The 17,924-nt window shown below is 38.2% G+C and overlaps 2 protein-coding genes across 2 annotated transcripts; one reads left to right on the plus strand and one right to left on the minus strand.

Annotated features, from left to right (window-relative positions):
- Window positions 1-6,647: 6,647 nt before the first annotated feature.
- Window positions 6,648-9,188, minus strand: LOC134204280 (uncharacterized). The gene is made up of 3 exons (XM_062679101.1): window positions 9,155-9,188; window positions 8,272-9,086; window positions 6,648-7,900 (listed from the first exon to the last, which is right to left on the minus strand). Exons 2-3 carry the CDS (start codon window positions 9,081-9,083, stop codon window positions 7,516-7,518), a joined length of 1,197 nt encoding a protein of 398 aa, XP_062535085.1. The 5' UTR covers window positions 9,084-9,086; window positions 9,155-9,188; the 3' UTR covers window positions 6,648-7,515.
- Window positions 9,189-9,622: 434 nt separating this feature from the next.
- On the plus strand, window positions 9,623-10,206 carry LOC134204279 (cecropin-A1-like). The gene is made up of 2 exons (XM_062679100.1): window positions 9,623-9,912; window positions 9,979-10,206. Exons 1-2 carry the CDS (start codon window positions 9,814-9,816, stop codon window positions 10,057-10,059), a joined length of 180 nt encoding a protein of 59 aa, XP_062535084.1. The 5' UTR covers window positions 9,623-9,813; the 3' UTR covers window positions 10,060-10,206.
- The last annotated feature ends 7,718 nt before the right edge of the window (window positions 10,207-17,924 follow it).

Genomic DNA, 17,924 nt, shown 5'->3' on the forward strand with positions numbered 1-17,924 from the left:
CGGCAGTGGTGTGATTGATCTGCTCGTGCTGAGGCAGGAGTGTCGTAGCGCAATATCTGTAGGCCCAGGCAGTTACCGCTATTGACACCTCGAGGCATGGCAGCGGAGCGTCTGGGAGAGCATCCAAGTAAGACTCAAATGGAGTGAATGGTGTGCGAGCACCCAAGTCAGTCTCGCGTGGGACGAGTGCCTGTGTGAGCGATAATGAGCGAGTACGCTTAGTACTGCCGTCCCCCCAGAAGTAGTACTGCGAGGTAGTTCCTGGGGGAAACGATGGTGGAGCCCAAGGGAGTTTAGTCGGTATTACCGGTATGGTCGAGTCCGACACTCCAGTACACTTCCGTGTGGTAGTTTGGCAACTACAATGCACGTGTACTGGGTTAGTGTGTAAATGCATTCTCCCTTGTAAAAAAAAAAAAAAAAAAAAAAATCCGAGACCGTCACGAAATCATGTAAGATTTTGAACGTTAATAGCGCATTCATCTTTCGATGGATTTTTGAGATTTATATATCAATCGACTCGGAAACTCTCCACCAATTTTCCAGTTATATTGAAACATTTGATTCTCAACGTTAAAGTAGGGTATTGGACCATTTTGGCAGCACCTCTTTTTCCCGTTCGCAACGTGAGTCTCATTCGGCCGTCGTTCAGTGTAGTAGGTTTTTAGGCTCTTCTTTTTGTGCGTGCTTCGCACCAGTTTGCCACAAAAAGTAGGGCCAGAGCAGTGACCGCAGTCGGCGATATACATACAAGCGCATGTTTGTGCAAGGATAGGATGATCGATTGTTAGCAACGGCAATGCAATGTCATAATGCGATAATCGCAATGCAAATGAACAAACATGTTCGCTTCAAAGATAACTTAGGAAAATGGTAAGCCATTTTATGATAAACTGCAAATTGTTAATTATATTTTTATGATTAAATATGCGCCACAATCAAAAGATTTCAATTTTAATTCAGGAAGTTTGAATGCTCTTCAGATACTCTGTGGGTACAATCATGCGGGGCTTAATGTATACGGCTATAGGTTCGGAACGCATACTTTATTGAAACGGGCTATAGGTTACAATAGAACTATTACTTTCTAGTTCCCGGATCTAAGATTCTTGCAATTATATTAATAATGTGGTTGAACGAATATGTTATCCATAATGCCACTGCCAGATAGTGGGAGTTAGATTGTAATAAAATAGCACAAATACCCTATTCCCGTCCGCAGCGCCTATACCCTATTCCCTACTCTGGCGCATCTCAACCGAATGGCTTGGTTTTTTGTACCGTTCTGACTCAAATCCCGAATATGACTCATATTCCGAACACTGGCGTTTAGCGCCCTAAAACTAAAACTGTCATTAGTTTTCCACGAATAAAGTTAAAATGGGCATTTAAAAGCTAAAGTTCGGAATATGAGTCATGTTCGGAATTTGAGTCAAAACGGTACATGGCTAGTATTTGTTGATTTCTAGTTGGCGCAACCGGGTTTTATCGACTCGCGCTTCTTTGTCGGACTCAACAATACGACTATCCTTTCTCTGCCAACTATTCCTCGTCACTCCAAATAACAGATAGCGGAGATTCTGCCAAAGGTCCAAGGCTCGTATTCTTCCACCAGTGATGATTCGATGCTCTGACTACCATTGGACAGAGGCACCTATGTCCGTAGCCAGAGCAGAGAATCTTTGCAAGATCCAGGGCCGATGCGTATCGTCTCGCATCTGTCGTAAAATCGCTAAATCGTGGTACACGCACTCCCCAGTATACACCCCCAGCAACAAACATATTGCACATCGATCACAGTAACTTATATATGCCCGAATTCTCTCACAATATGGTTACTAGAGTGATTCAAATTTTGACTTTTTTGCCCCCCGATGCTTAAACGATTGCATTTGCCATTTTAATAATCCTCCTAAATTTTTATCAAATTTGGATGTAGTTTGACTGTGCACACGCCATTTAAAGTTTGCATGGAAATTACTATGAAAACTGACCATAATGTGGAAGATCGTTCCGTGAGGTGGCCCATGAACTATTTAAATATAATCAACACATTGAGTACACAGAATACTTCTCAAACTGAAAGGCAGTTGTTGTTGCGAAGCGATTTCTCGTTTAGAAGCAAAGTTATGAAGAAAACGAAAATGCTCATTATTGATATTGATGTTATTTTTTTACGGGTTAAATCGAATTTCCCACGATTCAGTATTTCCTTAATACATTTTCTTGCGAGCATCAAATCGTTTAACAACAAAGACGGTCTGTTTCCTTGTAAAATTTCCTGTATTGCCGATGTACTCATATGTTTTTAGAACTTAAAGGGAAGCGTTGGGGAACGGTTTTCCATGAAAGTTACTGTTTTCATAGTAATTTTCATACAAACTCCACACCGCGCGTGCTCACTCAAATTAGATCCAAATCAACAAAAAATTTAGGAGGATTATTAAAAAGGCAAATGCAATCGTTTAAGCATCGAGTGGCAAAAAAGTCAAAATTTGAATCACTCTAATGGTTACTGCAACAAGATTGGCTCAACGTGTGCTGTTTGGGATATCATAACCATGTAACGCTAGTGAGTTATTTTTATTTCAGAATAGTATTATTTAATAATCATACTCCACTATTTCCACCTATATATTACTACAAATAAACTAGAATAGTGGTCGAAAATTTGGAATGAAACTGAATCCCTACTAATTTTACTCTAAGTCGAATGCAACAGTTAGAATTTCGAAAAGCATTATTACCACTTGGGGTTTTAAAGTTAAAATTTTAAGTTATCGTACCGTCGTCGGGGAGACAACGGGTCAAATGGGGGTGAGAATGGGTCACTGTTTCAACTACATAGAATGCTTGTAGAATAGATTTAATGTATCTGAGAACAATAAAACTGAATGACCTTTTTGAACGATTTTGTTATCCGACCCCCAGACTGTCGGTGAGGGCTCGGACGTCACCACTGAATACGGTATCCAACATATTTTTATATTTTAAGTTACGGTAATTTTGTTCTAAACCAGTAATCGAATGAATTATCTTAAAATATGACTACATTCCTCAATGCACCAAACTGTTCTACGTAGTTTACGTTGGGCGGTCGTGTCTTGTACATAAGCCTTCAGATTTTTATGGTTCCCATTTCAGTTCGGTGCCGTATACCTCTAAAACGGTATCGGCGTCACCGACAATTTTGTTTCTAATTGCTTGGAGCCACACACTATGATACGGTGTGTTCTCTAATGCATCAATGAATGGAATTACATTTTCTACACTCCGTATGAAGGAGTGCAATTTGACGGGATTGCCGTCGAAAGGTTGTAAAATATTGATTCCTTGTGGCGTTTGTAGGGTTTTAACATTTTTTTCCGCATTGGCCATCATTTGCTCCTGTTGGGCGATGGCTGCTTCGTCCTGTTGGCTCATTTTATTATATTTCTATAGTCACTATAAAATTCACTTTAAAATTATTCAATTTGCTATGTATCTCACTAATTCGCTACTTTGAAAAATTCACTTATAATTGCACTTTATTTCTTTAGTATTTGTTTGATAAAAAATGTTTACTTACTTTTAAATTTTGGCCCGATATCCTCTCGGGGATCCTGCGTTCGTGTTGATTTCCTCCAGGTCCTCCTCAGTATTCTGCCGGGGTTGATCGCTGCACTTCTAGCACCTTTGCACTGCACTTATTACTTTTGAATTCCCTAATCCTACCGACTGCGCCAGTTAAGTTACGGGGCTTCGGAGCAGCGTTTTTAAAAAAAGATAACTACCTTCACCTAACACGATTGAACACAGAATGAATTTTATTTATTAATTAAGCTTACATCAAACCTTAATGAGTTGCACTGATTGCCTGACCTAGCTAAAAGTAAGTTTTGTTTATGTCCGCACTTCCGTCGTCCGATTGGTAGGTTGTTGCTAACGTCCTCTATTTGCTGGTCTCATCATTCGGGTTATCGTACTTTGGACTCATGCTATGCGTTCTGGTGGAGACTTAGGCTGCGAGGAAACTTGATGATGGTGGCGTAATTCTTGACGTTGGTGTCCGTTGTAACTTGTGTATGAATAATGATTAACGATCAATATGATTAATGATTAATGATTATGAATAGTCAAATTAAATGATTTGCGTAATGATCAATAATCAAGTAACCTTTCTACCAAATTATGTTTTTAAAAGTAAAAAATTTTATGATTATGATTAAAGAATAATGAATAAAAGCGATGTGTCCAATGATTAAAATTGATGATTAATGAATAAACTCAAAACAGTCATGAATATGATTAGTGCTAAATGATTAAATGTAAAAATCTATGATTAACGATTAGTGATTAATGATTGAATCGTATTTTTTGTATGATTATGATTAATGAATAATGATTAAATAACCCATTATTCATTAATCATGATTAAATCTATGATTAATCACTAATGCTCTGATATAAACCCGTTTGGATATTTCAGACTGAAAAAGTCAAAATATATCAATAAACACCCCAGTCGGACTGTAATCAGTTTTTTGTATGTTCAAGACAAGAAACCATACGCGTGTGCACGCTTCGATATTGGTTCTGATTTTGTATGCTGTCAAAATATAAGTTCGGCATTGCTCATTTCTGGCATATCTATCACGTGCCAAACATCATTCAAGGTGGCCCACATCTGGCGACATTCCGATACATTAAAGGCTATTACAGTTAGTTTGGAAACAACTACAAGAGTACAAGACAACCTTAAATAAATCGACTAAATGCACTAACAGTTTCACTTTTTACAAAACATAAATTCGGGGTTTCTCCCATCCTTGTCAACGTTCCCCCAGTATTGATAAATGCACATTTTTCATATCACCCCTTCCCCTAAATTGTCCACATGGTATATGGACAGCCCCTGAAGATGTCGTCAAAGGCCTGGTGAAGAGATTTCTACCTTTCTACTCTCTTCAGTGTCCCGCCAGTAAACCTTCAATAAAAATCGAACTGAATTTTACAACTTGGCTTTGTTTAAATTGATTTTTACTGTAAAGAAGCATCAAATTTAGATGAATATTGTGTTTATCTGCATTTCCCGCTCATTTTTACCTTTCTCATACAAGAAAGTTGTACCGAAAGGCTGTCATTGCACTTGGAGAACGAACTTTTTATATCAGTCACGGAGACCATTAGTGTTGTATGCCAATCGACTCGGCTCGACTAACTGAGCAAATCTCTGTCCGTGTGTACGTATGTGTTAAGTGTGGGAATGAAATTTAAGAAAAACATTAGACAACTTTTCGTAGAGTAATCCTTAACCGATTTTCTCGCAACAAGTTGCATTCTAGGTGGTAAAGCCTAGTTGATCACTATTGAATTTGATAACGATCGACCTTTGCGTTTGAAAGTTATTATAAAAATTGTGCATCAAACTGTATTAGCGCCATGTAAGGTTGGTGTCTTGTCTAAATGCGAAAAAGGCAGTATCACTACTCCGTGATTTAATTGGGATTTTAGTAAGTACAAATCAATTCTGCCTTCATTCAAATAGAAATTTAAAGGCTCAAAATGATTGCAGGATGATGTTAAAAGAAGCCCAAAATAAAAACTTCGTCTTCTCTACATGCTGTTAGCAACTATGAAATCCATGCTACATTTTCACCTCAACACAAACGGATATTTTGAACATAAAAATTTCTATTTGAATTTGAATGAATGATAAAGAAAACAAATTTACTGTCTCTCCTATTCTGCAACGAGTAGTTCCCCATCCACTAACCTTTTCAAAAGAACCCATTCAATACGTTGCGCATTTTCTGCATTTGTGCACTTAGGGTCTGTTCAAATATTACGTAACACGAAAAACAATGATTTCAAGGAACCCCCACCCCCCTGTAACAAATCGTAACAAATGTGCCTGATACAACCACCCCCCCAGCGTAACGCATAACTGAGATATTATGATAGAAAAAAATCAACCATTAGTAAACATTACATTGTTTAATAGATACTTTCATCACATTTTGCAGTTTAAAGTAAGAAATTATTTATCGATTTAGTTTGTTATTTCCTTAAAACAAATTAAAACATGACATGGTAGAAATAATATTATCCAAATGTATGTAACACTCGCATCATTTTACTAAATTTTATCATCAATTCTATCGTGTAAAGTATATCAATAGATCGCTGTTAAAATCATAGTTTTTTATCAACTAAAAATTAGTTAAAAATGTTAAAAAAATAATTGTAAAAAATAGGGTCAAATAAAGCGTACGGATGTAAACGTAACACTACCAACTGAATTTGTTGTAACACTATTCGTTTTCCCATACACTTTCAAAATGATGGTCCATGTTAACAATCGGGATTCCAAGATCTATATCATCCGGATTTAGGAAAGGAAGATCATCGAGTTCAAGATTATCTTCTTGAAGCCATTCCGCTTCCCATTCGTCATCACTGTCAAAGTTGACCAGTACCTCTCTATCTCGTTTAGCAAACACTTTTCGTGGTTTCCTTTTGTTTGTCCGTGATTGAGTTCCATGAACGTGCTTGACATGATTCTTCAATAATGTTGATGAGGCAAAATAAAGTTCGCAATATGTGCATGTACGTTGCTCTAATTTGTCCTGTGTGCTCGGGCAAAATGTGTCATAAGACAGTTTATTGCTCTCAAAAAGCGCAAGGCTTTGGAAAAGAGTAGCAAACTTTATGTTTGATTCCGCTATGGTAGCGCTTGCAGATCTGTCTTCCAAAACGGCCACACAGGGATTGTACGAAAGAGGAATAGGTGGCGGCAAAAATCTGTGAGGAAAATATGTTCCATATTTACTCCGAAAAACATTGCAGCAGGCCGTGTCGAAGCATTTGACAATTTGCAAGCAGTATTGTGAAGTCCGTACATGCGTTGCCTTCCACAACTCGTCCATTTGGATAATTGCAGACTTTTGGAGTTCTGATTGTTCTGGTGGAATATATTCCGCCAGCACGTCGAATCCATCGATAATTACATTACTCCACACTTCTGCTAGAGTCTCAGCAGCTTTTTGAAAAAATTTCTTCTCAAGTTCTACATCAATAGTCTTCCCTTGCGTGTTAAGATGAGAACCATAAGCGTCATGAGGAAGAATGAGTCCTGCTAGTTCACGACTTAGAGGTGCCATTCGACGCTCTACAGGGTTAAAGGCCAACCTTCCCGGTGCATTGGTGGCTACGAAATATGCATCTAAATCGTTCGTTCGGAAATGGTGTATGGCAACCTCAATGGATTTGACGAACCGCGGGTTCTCGTCAGGTCCGCCATCGACAGTTGTTATCAACACTGGTTTCATCTTTCCATCTGCAGACTTCAACGTCGAAACGAAAGTAGGCTGGTTCATTAAGTTTTCAAAATCAAGTGCATGAGCACAAGCGGTCGACTTTGCATGTTTAGCTGAGCGAATCGCTATATATGTGGATCACTGAATCCATTTTTTCGTATTTCCAGAGCTGCGAAGTACAAATATTTAAAAGTAGGTTCAATAAAATTGTTTCGAATCACTTACCAGCATAAACAGATGGGATTAATTTATGTTTTTCAGCAATAACCCAGTCGTGGTCCGGTAATCGTACTCTGTATTCCATGTGCATCAAGATTGGCGACTGATGAGATGCAGCTGTTATTGCCAAGGGGACACGAGCTTTATCGTCTTGACTGATTCTGGCTACCTCATGTGGACCAAGGAAGCTAGCTACTTCGTCCAATCGCTTAATTGTTGATGCACAGAATCGTGTGTCTTGATGAAATTTATGATGATCATTTGTCGCCCGAATCAGTCGTACTGGTACAGTATTGACGTGCCGCTTTCCTTCAATCGTAATACTGCGCTTTGGCATCAATCGGTAGTAAACGTAAGTTCTAGACATATTGTATCCCAGTTCCCTATAAATATGTTGAATTTACTAAAAAATACGCTACCTATCTGAAGTATTAAACTTCGCAAGCAATTCACATTTACTGACGTTTTCAGCTGCAGTGAGCTGCAATTATTGGACTAAAATTAGAGCATTTGAATAATTCAGATAACAACATCTATTAGTCTGAAAAAGTGGTCAAAAAGTGGAAGACGCCTATTTTCCAGTAAAAAAAAAAGATATCAAATGTCTGCTTTAGTGATCGTTTAATAGTTGCTTAACATAACAAAGGCATTAACATTTTCATTAGAATGGCATTTATTAATAAAACTTTGAAGGTATGTGAGACATTCGTAATGCTAGCACAAAGACACAGAAGCACATAATCATAACACTTACTTCAGACGTTCTACTAGGTCATCCAAAGTTTTGACCGTTCGGAGCTGTTCAAACCTTCGCCTCTCCTGTGCAGATGAGCCGTACTGAGCGATATCAATGATTGCATCCATTATTTCTGCTTCATCATCCTTCCGCGGCCTTCCTGGACAGCTGTTGAGCTTTGATGCTTTTGCAGGCGAAGGCTCCGAAAGTTTCTGTTTCTTCCGTTTCAGATTGTCACGAAACGTCTGCTGCCGTTGTTGACCGTCAATGAGCTTTTTCAATTTTTTTTCAAGGCGATCCTTAGACTTTTTTAACTTTTTAAGTTCAAGCACCTGATCGACGGTTATCATCCCCTTGTCTTGCCGCAGTAGCAAATTGGCGATATCAGCGTTCACGATGGCCAACTCATTCTTTACGGTATCTTGCTTCGGAGTAACACCACTTGGTCCAGGTTCACAATCAGCAGCTTTCGCTGATTTCTCAGTGTTCGATGTGGGAGTCGAAATTGACAAAACGATTGGCGCTTGTTCGCTATCGTTCAAGACTGGCTCAGCTCCATCTGATCGTGTATCATTATTTGTTTGATTGAGACTTACTCTTGGTTTCGTTGTCGGGAACTGCTTGAAAAACCGTTGATTCTTGTTCCTCGATTCGGTCACCAAATCGGTCAATTCTTGTTCCTTGGCCGAGTAGAGATTCATGAAGTCCTCTTTCTTTCTTATCTCTCTCCAATATTCGGCACATCGTACTTGCAATTCTTTTCTGGACTTGACGGGGTATGCGGCGCAGAACAAGCCATAAAGCCGTTGGTATATTTTTTCCTTGTCCATCTGCTTTACACAAAAGTAGTGGGTGAATTAATGTTTAAAGTTAATAGTCGATATTTAATGCTAATGCTTACTTTTCCATGGAATCTATCGTAATCAATACCAAGCAAATTTACCGCACCAGTTGGACACTAAATTACATTTTGACAGCTTCTGCATACGAAAAATGTAAATAAAACAGAACAAGAAAAGGTAGGGTTGGGCGTTATTTTTAGGTTACACGGCAAACAAAAAAAACTGGAAAAAATATTACTTTGTATTTTTGTTTTAAAATCGAATTATTTTGAAAATAAGAATGTTACGCGTAACATTATTTTTTGAGACCCCCACCCCCTCTATTTTTGCGTAACAATTCGTAACAAAACTTTAACTACCCCCCACCCCCTATTGCGTTACGTAATATTTGAACAGACCATTACATCGTGTTAAAAAATACCCTTTTTCTACATTCTTTACTAACACGACTGTAATTGAATGCATGAGGCTATGCCCTATTTAACAATTTCCATTATAAAATGCAATCCACAGTTCTAGACCAGCAGCGCTACTATCGTGAAGGTTGCGCCGAATCAAAGTTTCGAGCCTGAATAAAGCGTGGCCTTATTTAGTTAAACCCATTTTTAAATTGAACTATTAGTTTTAGAATAGCGTTCTTACCGGGAAGGTTGTACTAAAAAAAAATAAGTTCTAACCCATAATTCGAGGAAAAAGTCCGCAACCACCGAGAATTAAAATGAACTTCAACAAGCTGTTCGCATTCGTGCTGCTGGTTGCGTTGGTCTTTCTGGGTCAAACCGAAGCTGGCGGTTTGAAGAAACTTGGCAAGAAATTGGTAAGATCCGCGTTCGGAGTGTTGTAAGTCGTTAAATGTTGTCATCCAATAACATTTATTCTACAGGAAAGGATTGGCAAGCACGTGTTCAAAGCTTCCGAAAAGGCGCTACCAGTTGTGGCGGGGTACAACGCGATTGGAAAGTGATTATGAATTGAAGCAATGGTATTTAAGTGCACTGAATATGCCAAGTTCCTACATGACAGTATTGTTTATAGACTTATGGTGTAGCTTAGATGCTCCAACTACCTACATATGTGTAATTGTTTCAAAAGTGGTTTACAATAAATATTTGAACACCACATACATTTAGCATTTTTTAATCCTGTTCCGTATCACAATTGTTAATATCTCAGCCGATATCGAAGTTATTCCGATTTCCAATACTGAATATCCATTGATTATTATCTGCGATTTGTTACACCTAAAACTTCTCAGGTATCATTTAGGATATATCTAATTCTCACGTAAATTTGGTAATTTGAAGCAGAGTTTTTGTTATTCTCCCAACTAACTAATCCAAATCCGAAATTACAAAGGCTTCAGCACATTTTTACAAATATTTTTTGCTCAACCACACAATGAGAAAAATCGAGGTATCGGATAAATTAAACATCGATAACATTATTTATTATTTGACAGAATCTTCTCCTTTGTGTTTAACTTAATGTAAAATTAAAAAAAAACACACAAATAAAGGCATAAAAAAAGAATCTTCTCCTTCGTTGGCGTTACATCCCCCTCCTGGGACATTGCCAGAATTAGAGAGATTTTATTTGAATTATAGAGAATTTGTAACAGCATTCTGATTTTATGAAACATACCTTTGTTGTAGGAACATGAAGACGTTAGTTTCGCTGGATACGTTCACCACCACCACATTCCACAAATATGAACCAGTTTGTGCCTTGGTAGGGCAGAATTCATGTGCAGTACACATTATTGCTTATCTCAAAGACTATCAAGAGCTTTGCCAGTTATCCTGAAATGGGATCTACTCGGTTTTCGGAGTTATCGCGTTTTTCTCTCCAGTGTATCTTTCAAGTTTTACATTTTGAGAATTTTCAAATTTGTGTTGAATTTAAAGTTTCTGAATGTAAGCATTTCTTAAATAAACTCTTGAAAACTTTAGAAAAATTAAAGTAAGGAAATTTTAAAAAATTGAACTTTTTTTTAATCTAATAATTTTGAAATTTTAGAAATTAATCAATGTTTTATCTTAATTGGCGACGTATGAGGTTTTTGCTTTAGTCTTTTGGTATAAAAAACGGGGTTTCATGTTTCCATCCGACGTTTCGGACACATGTTTTGCGCCTTTTCCAATGAGTCTGTGGATAATTAATGTGTTTATGTTTTATGCCTAGTATACTTACTAACTATGTTCCGTTTTGTTGTCACATGAGCCCTCAGCATACACGCAAAAAAAGCGTTCCTGAATTCGAAAACCAGTAAAAATAAACCGTGATTTAACTCATGAATTCAGGAATATCAGTAATGTTTTCCAGAACATTCCAGAAAACGTGATTGTATTCCCGAATCCGTGACTGTTGTTCCCGAAAAAATACACCGTGAACTAGTTAGTTCACGACTTTTATGAATTGAATTGACGGTTCGTATAAACTTTTGGTGCACCACTTTTACTCTGGTTGTGTCGAATTGTGTTGTGATGGCTGTCCTATCTGTTGATCGGCTCTACTACATCTACTGCTCAAATTGTCTGTGTCTAAACGTTTATTAACTGTGTGTTTAAAGTGTGACATGTTTGTTTCTTAAAACTAGAGTCCAATATTTCTGTGCGGTAGAATCCAAAGGCGTGTTGGTTGAGGAAGGAGTGATCGAGTAGCGCTGTTTGTTCCCGAAGGCTAGCTACCTCTTGCTCTTCCGCTGTTTTGCCTTGATCCCACATGCTTTGCAGTTTATTGGAACAGGAGCGGTGGCTGGAAATCCTCGTTTTCAGTTTGTTTGACGTCATACCTACGTGGCACGCTGGACAACTTTCGCATGGGATCTTGTAAATCACATTAGATCGGTCGTTTTGTTTTACTACATCTTTCACCGGCGACAGCATCTTTCAGTTTTTGCATTCTTTGTGCTGATGGTGACGTTCGGATAGTCTTTTTTCAAACTTTTTAAAATTTTGTTTGATAGCTTTAGCTTAGCTTTAGCTTAGCTTTAGCTTAGCTTTAGCTTAGCTTTAGCTTAGCTTTAGCTTAGCTTTAGCTTAGCTTTAGCTTAGCTTTAGCTTAGCTTTAGCTTAGCTTTAGCTTAGCTTTAACCAGCTTTAACAGCCCAAACTTTAGCTTAGCTTTGCTTTAACAGCAGCTTTAGCTTAGCTTTCCAGCTTAGCTTTAGCTTAGCTAGCTTTAAACAGCTTTAGCAGCTTTCAGCTTTAGCAGCTTTAGCAGCTTTACAGCTTTAGCCAGCTGCTTTAGCTTAGCTTTAACAGCTTTAGCTTTAAGCAACTGTTCCCCAGCTTTAGTTTAGCTTAGCTTTAGCCCAGCTTTCAGCAGCAGGCTTTGAGCAGCAGGCTGACCCAGCTGAGCTGAGCTCCAGGCACCAGCTCAGCCCACCCCAGGCTGAGCCCAGGCTTCCACCCTGAGGCAGGCTCCTGAGCCCCCACCTGTTCTGAGCACTCAGGCCCACCCCCAGCCTCACCCAGCCCACCCACCTGAGCCCCACCAGCCCCCACTGTTCCACCTGTTCCTCCCAGGCACCCCAGGCTACCACCTGTTCCCACCTGCACCCCTGTTAGCTGTTTGTTAGCCCTGTTCACCCTGTTCCCAGCAGCCTCCAGCACCTCAGCCTTTCCTGTTCCAGCTCCACCCACCCCACTCCTGTTAGCCCCACTCCCAGCTCCCAACTCAACTGTTCAACAGCTTTAACTGCCCAACTCAGCTCAGCTTTAGCTTTCCAGCCCCACTTTAACTCCAACTTTAGCTTACCACTCAGCAGCTTTAGCTTTAGCTTTAGCTTTAGCTTAGCTTTAGCTTAGCTTCGCTTTAGCTTAGCTTTAGCTTTAGCTTAGCTTTAGCTTTAACTTTAGCTTAGCTTTAGCTTAGCTTTAGCTTAGCTTTAGCTTAGCTTTAGCTTAGCTTTAGCTTAGCTTTAGCTTAGCTTTAGCTTAGCTTTAGCTTAGCTTTAGCTTAGCTTTAGCTTAGCTTTAGCTTAGCTTTAGCTTAGCTTTAAATAAAATACTGTTGTAGATATGCTTTTCATTTTCGAAACATATTTGGCTTAGGGCCGATTTCTTCACCTCCGCTTAACTCTTAAGCGGTGCTTACCCATACGCTTAAACCTGGTTTAAGCCCTAAGCGGAGGTGAAGAAATCGACCCTTAGAAAAGTATATGAAATCAAGGATCTGACTTCGTTGTATCTTATTAACCATAAAAATAAAGTTCGTTGGTCAGATGGGCCGTCAAAAAATAATTTGGTAAACCGTACATAACTTTTGATATAAAAATTATACACCTGAGATTTTTGGACACAATGCACAATATAAGCTAAGCTTTACATCGATGTATTAATACTCAAAACCGGATGGTTGCAAACCTAGCGGAAAAATTGTTTTTAAAAAAAATCCAAGATGGCGGCAATATTCAATATGGCTGCTTGTATTTTTATTATTGAGAATTGAGGATGCTCTCTTCCTCTTTCCAACGATATGCTAATCTCTAAGATCGATAGAGAAATGTTGGAGTTATGACAGTTTTGGTAAGTCAAGAATTGACAAAAATCGAGGGGTCTATTAAAATAATTTCGTGTATAACTAACGACGGGTTCATTTATCTTAAGAATTTAACTAGAATCCTAAATATACTCGCCAAAGGTTTCGAATGAATATTAATGGCATTTTTGAGAACCTCGTGCAAATAGTGATCCGGTTTCAGCGACAAATACTCATGTGTTATGTCTGTTTGTCTGTGACACAAATGTACCTTAAAATTTCATCCCAGAAAAATCTCTTATCGAATTTCTTCCACAATAATTTCGAAGAAATTTGAATTCTCGTTTTCTTTTTCATCAGACAAAAAAAAATCCTCTACACTTTCGTCGGAATTCCGAAATATGAAAATTTTGAAAATCTCGTTGACAATATCTTTTCTTACAAAAGATTTTTTGACCGGAATTCGGCTGTAGTGTTAGAAATTAGATTTGAAGATCATAACGGATCAGAAAGGATTTTCTTATTAGTTCGAATCAATCTGAATATGTTGTTGAAACTTCATGTGTCTCCACGCGAAAAAAAAATGTATGTAGCAGGATTTGGTTTTTCGAATGCGAGTTAGTATATGATCACCGAGCATCGATTTGACGAGTGTTGTCCAACATAATAAAATTTGATATAATAAAAAAAAAAAGTTTATTCTAATTGAACTGTATTGAATTTACTGTAAGTATTGAGTATATCATAATCCTCCTTCAAAATTTGCTTTAATCATCAGATGTCAAATGAAAACAAAAAGGATTTTGCAGAGTAAGAAAGTGAACAGGCAATGGATCGATCAATTGTTTTAATTGGTCTCTTCAAACTCAAGTTCAAGATAAGAATAACAAAATGGTTGTTGTGGATGATTCATGCTTTTGTCGTCTGGCAGTCTTATGAATAAGTAGTTATTCATATTGTCCTACAACTGTAGTAAATTTACTTCATCACATAGCCAATTATCCAATGGGCGCACTCAATGATCTGCGCCAAATTAAATGTGATTCCCTAATCCCTAGATATCGTAGTAAGGCGCCCATTCATTCATCTTCGAGCACGTTCCAGCGAATGTTTGGGACAGCTAAACCAAAACAGAACAGTAACGCTCATCTGCACGCCGTCGCTTTACAGACAACATGCTGTCGGATCTGCGAGCTGAGTGAAAACCACCGACGCGACGATCGCGTTGATGAGCATTCGGTGCTTCCCCATTTCTGTTGGATATGCCCCCTGTTTGGAGCGTGACTGCAAGGAAGAACCGAGGGAAAGGACTATAAAACCAAACCGCTTCATGCAGATCAGTTATCAGTTTGCAAACGGAATCGTAACCTACGTGTACTTTCGATCTAACTGAAAGCCATTGTCATTGTCAAATCGCCACCACTGTCAGCCAACGCAACGTCGCAATGAACTTCAACAAACTGTTTGCGCTCGTCGTGCTTATCGGGTTGGTTCTGTTCGCAGGGCAGACCGAAGCCGGATTTCTGAAGAAGCTGGGGAAGAAAGTGGTAAGATGTGATGAACTGCGAAGATATTTGCAAACCTTGCTAACACTCAATTTGTGTTTTATCTAATTTCAGGAAGGTGTCGGCAAACGAGTGTTCAAAGCGTCGGAGAAAGCGCTGCCCGTTGTAGTTGGATACAAAGCCGTTGGGAAGTAGTTGATTGATTGGAGACGAAAAGACTGTGATATGTACTTAAGTTTTAAAAGTTTTTAAATTTAGATTCAATGTGAAAAATACATATATCATTATTTTACTAATAACAATTTTTTTGTCTCAAAATAGTCACAATTGTATTTATTGCGAGTCCCTTTATATCTGATCGTTCCATCTCACTCGTTATCAGAGTTCAAACTCAATCTCAGGAGCACAGGATGCTCACTCACTTAGATTTCCGCATTCTCTAGCATTTTTGTACCAATTCCAAAACAAACGGTAGTAGCACTTGTTAATGCTATTATTAATATTGTTGATTTAATAATTTAATTTAAATTAGGTTAATTTGTTCGATGAAAATTCGCGCGAAAAATGAGTATGTCGAAAAAGGGATGCAACGGAAAAAATGTTATCCAATAGGAACAATTCTCGTTTATCTTACAAAGTTTGCTCTAGGGAAAACAGTGATGATCCTCACCAAAAACAACGAAGATTCTCTCTTGGCCCGAAAATCTCATGCTTTGGTCTCGTGGAAACGATAAGTACGAATCCGACTCGACAAGACTCTTGTTCACTTGTACTTTTTGGAGTTTTCAAGTGTTGAAATAAGCAGAGATTTCATTATTTTCAGAATTTGAAATTCAAATTAAGAACTTTCGCACATTTGAAAAAAAAATCTTCTTCCTAAATGGCTCTACATTCTTCTTCTTCTTCTTCTTCTACTGGCTCTACATTACGGAGATCGAAGTATGTCGCGACTGAGTGAAGACTTTTAAAATTTCTCGCGTCAAACTTTTCAAAAACTATTAATGACTGAATATAACAAGTACCTTCACAAACACGAATTCTATTGACGAAATAGACCAAGTTTGGGTTTACCAACCGGATAACCAGAGCATGTCAAGTCTGGCGCCATATTTCAATGGCTTGAGGAACCGCTACCTGAAATTGTGAACCTCTCGTTAACTGACAGAGGGTTTCTAAGCTGCTGAAAAAGGAATATGTGTTTCCTGTTTGTGAAAACCTCTAGAAGACGACTGCTTTCCAAGTACATACTACAGAAGCTTGCCTGATGCGTGGCTTCGATGAAAGATACTGCGTTGGAAGACATGAAAGGCATCTAAAAACTATCAACACTTGGTAGAAGGACGCATGAACCGGAACATCGGATAAGCAAGTTGCATAACAGGTTGTTCAATTATCTAGACTGGTCAAATGATTTTGGTGAGCTCATTCTGAATTGTTCGTATTGTTAGTTTAGAGATGTACATGCGTCGTTTTCTCTTATTTCAACCATTGGAGAAGCTATTGGTTCAGAGAACTCATGGATTCTAACATCTTTCCGTATGTCTCTACCCTCTATACATAAACCTTTATCTGGACAATTGTAACAGTAACTACTAGAATCGTAAACGAAAGTTCTTTTCTACGCTTAGCAAATCAATTAAATTATAGCATCACCAGTTTAGTTTTTTTTTTTCAATATTCTTTTTTGAGTGATTATTTTAATTTGATTAAATTTTCATCACTGGCATAAGTTGCTCTCGTACCAAATTGACAATTCCTCGAGTATAGAACCTGTGTGGGTCCTACTCTATTAATATACTTGTCTAAACATTGACTGGTTCACCTTATAAACTACGTACTAGTCCTGAGCATCATTTGGATATACTCATCGCGGAGGAGTAAAACAATATTATAACATAGGATTACTGCTCCTGGACTTCATCTCATAGTTCCGATATTGGTCTCACGAAAAACAAAGCAATGAAAAGGTATTTGTTTTGTTTATTATTTTTGTGATTTTTTCAGCAGTGAGCACACATGTTAGCAAAAATTGGTGCCGTATTTCTTTGTTTCGCGATGAGATGAATATATGTTCAGTGAGATGGAAAACGGAACAGTTCCCCTATAATATTTCTGATTTTATTTTTGTATAGTACAGTATTGCCAGAGTTATCTGAATAATTTTAAATCACAGTAGATTTAATTTGAATGGGCTGGGCTCAGATTGGCTCTACATTCCAACTGGAACATGACCTGCTTTTCAAAAATTATGTTCTAATTCTAAATAAAGTTTGAACGAATATTTTATTCAAGTACTCAGAGGTGGTGTGAATAATGTTGGCTAAGATTGATGTGTTATATGTGAAGTTTTTTTCAACGCGGATTTTCTGTTTCAAATAAGGTAGTTTAAAATTTTACAAGATGATCGAGATTACGATCAAAAATACGCAGCTGTTGTAAGTAAGTAAACGTGATAATTTTTTTATCGCCATACGACGATAATTTATAATAGTTACACCGCAATGTACCTTATACTTGAAGTGCGCGTCGGTTTGTGAGATTTTTTCTTCGTCGCGGGATAATCCTCGGAATAAATATTGAGTTGATAAAGCTGATAAATCGTAAAAAGTGCAAGTGTGTTCGTATTTTATGTTGGACGCAGTACGTTTCATTTATTTAGTTAACATCTAAACAGATAACACTGAATCAACAATTTGACGCCACAATGCACGGTTCGAGGCCGCATCTCTCCATCCTCGGATACGCCCCACGCTCGCCAAGTCGTTCTGCACCTGGTCTGCCCATCTCGCTCGCTGCGCTCCACGCCGTCTCGTACCTGCCGAATCGGAAGCGAACACCATCT

Source organism: Armigeres subalbatus, unplaced genomic scaffold (genome assembly GCF_024139115.2).
Source record: "Armigeres subalbatus isolate Guangzhou_Male unplaced genomic scaffold, GZ_Asu_2 Contig505, whole genome shotgun sequence".
NCBI lineage: Eukaryota > Metazoa > Arthropoda > Insecta > Diptera > Culicidae > Armigeres > Armigeres subalbatus.

Coding starts and splice junctions, on each gene's coding strand:
- LOC134204280 (XM_062679101.1), bottom strand. CDS start 9,083: ATGGACAAGGAAAAAATATACCAACGGCTTTATGGCTTGTTCTGCGCC. Junction 7,901..8,271: donor GACCTAGTAGAACGTCTGAA/GTAAGTGTTATG, acceptor ACATATTTATAG/GGAACTGGGATACAATATGT.
- LOC134204279 (XM_062679100.1), top strand. CDS start 9,814: ATGAACTTCAACAAGCTGTTCGCATTCGTGCTGCTGGTTGCGTTGGTC. Junction 9,913..9,978: donor AGAAACTTGGCAAGAAATTG/GTAAGATCCGCG, acceptor TTTATTCTACAG/GAAAGGATTGGCAAGCACGT.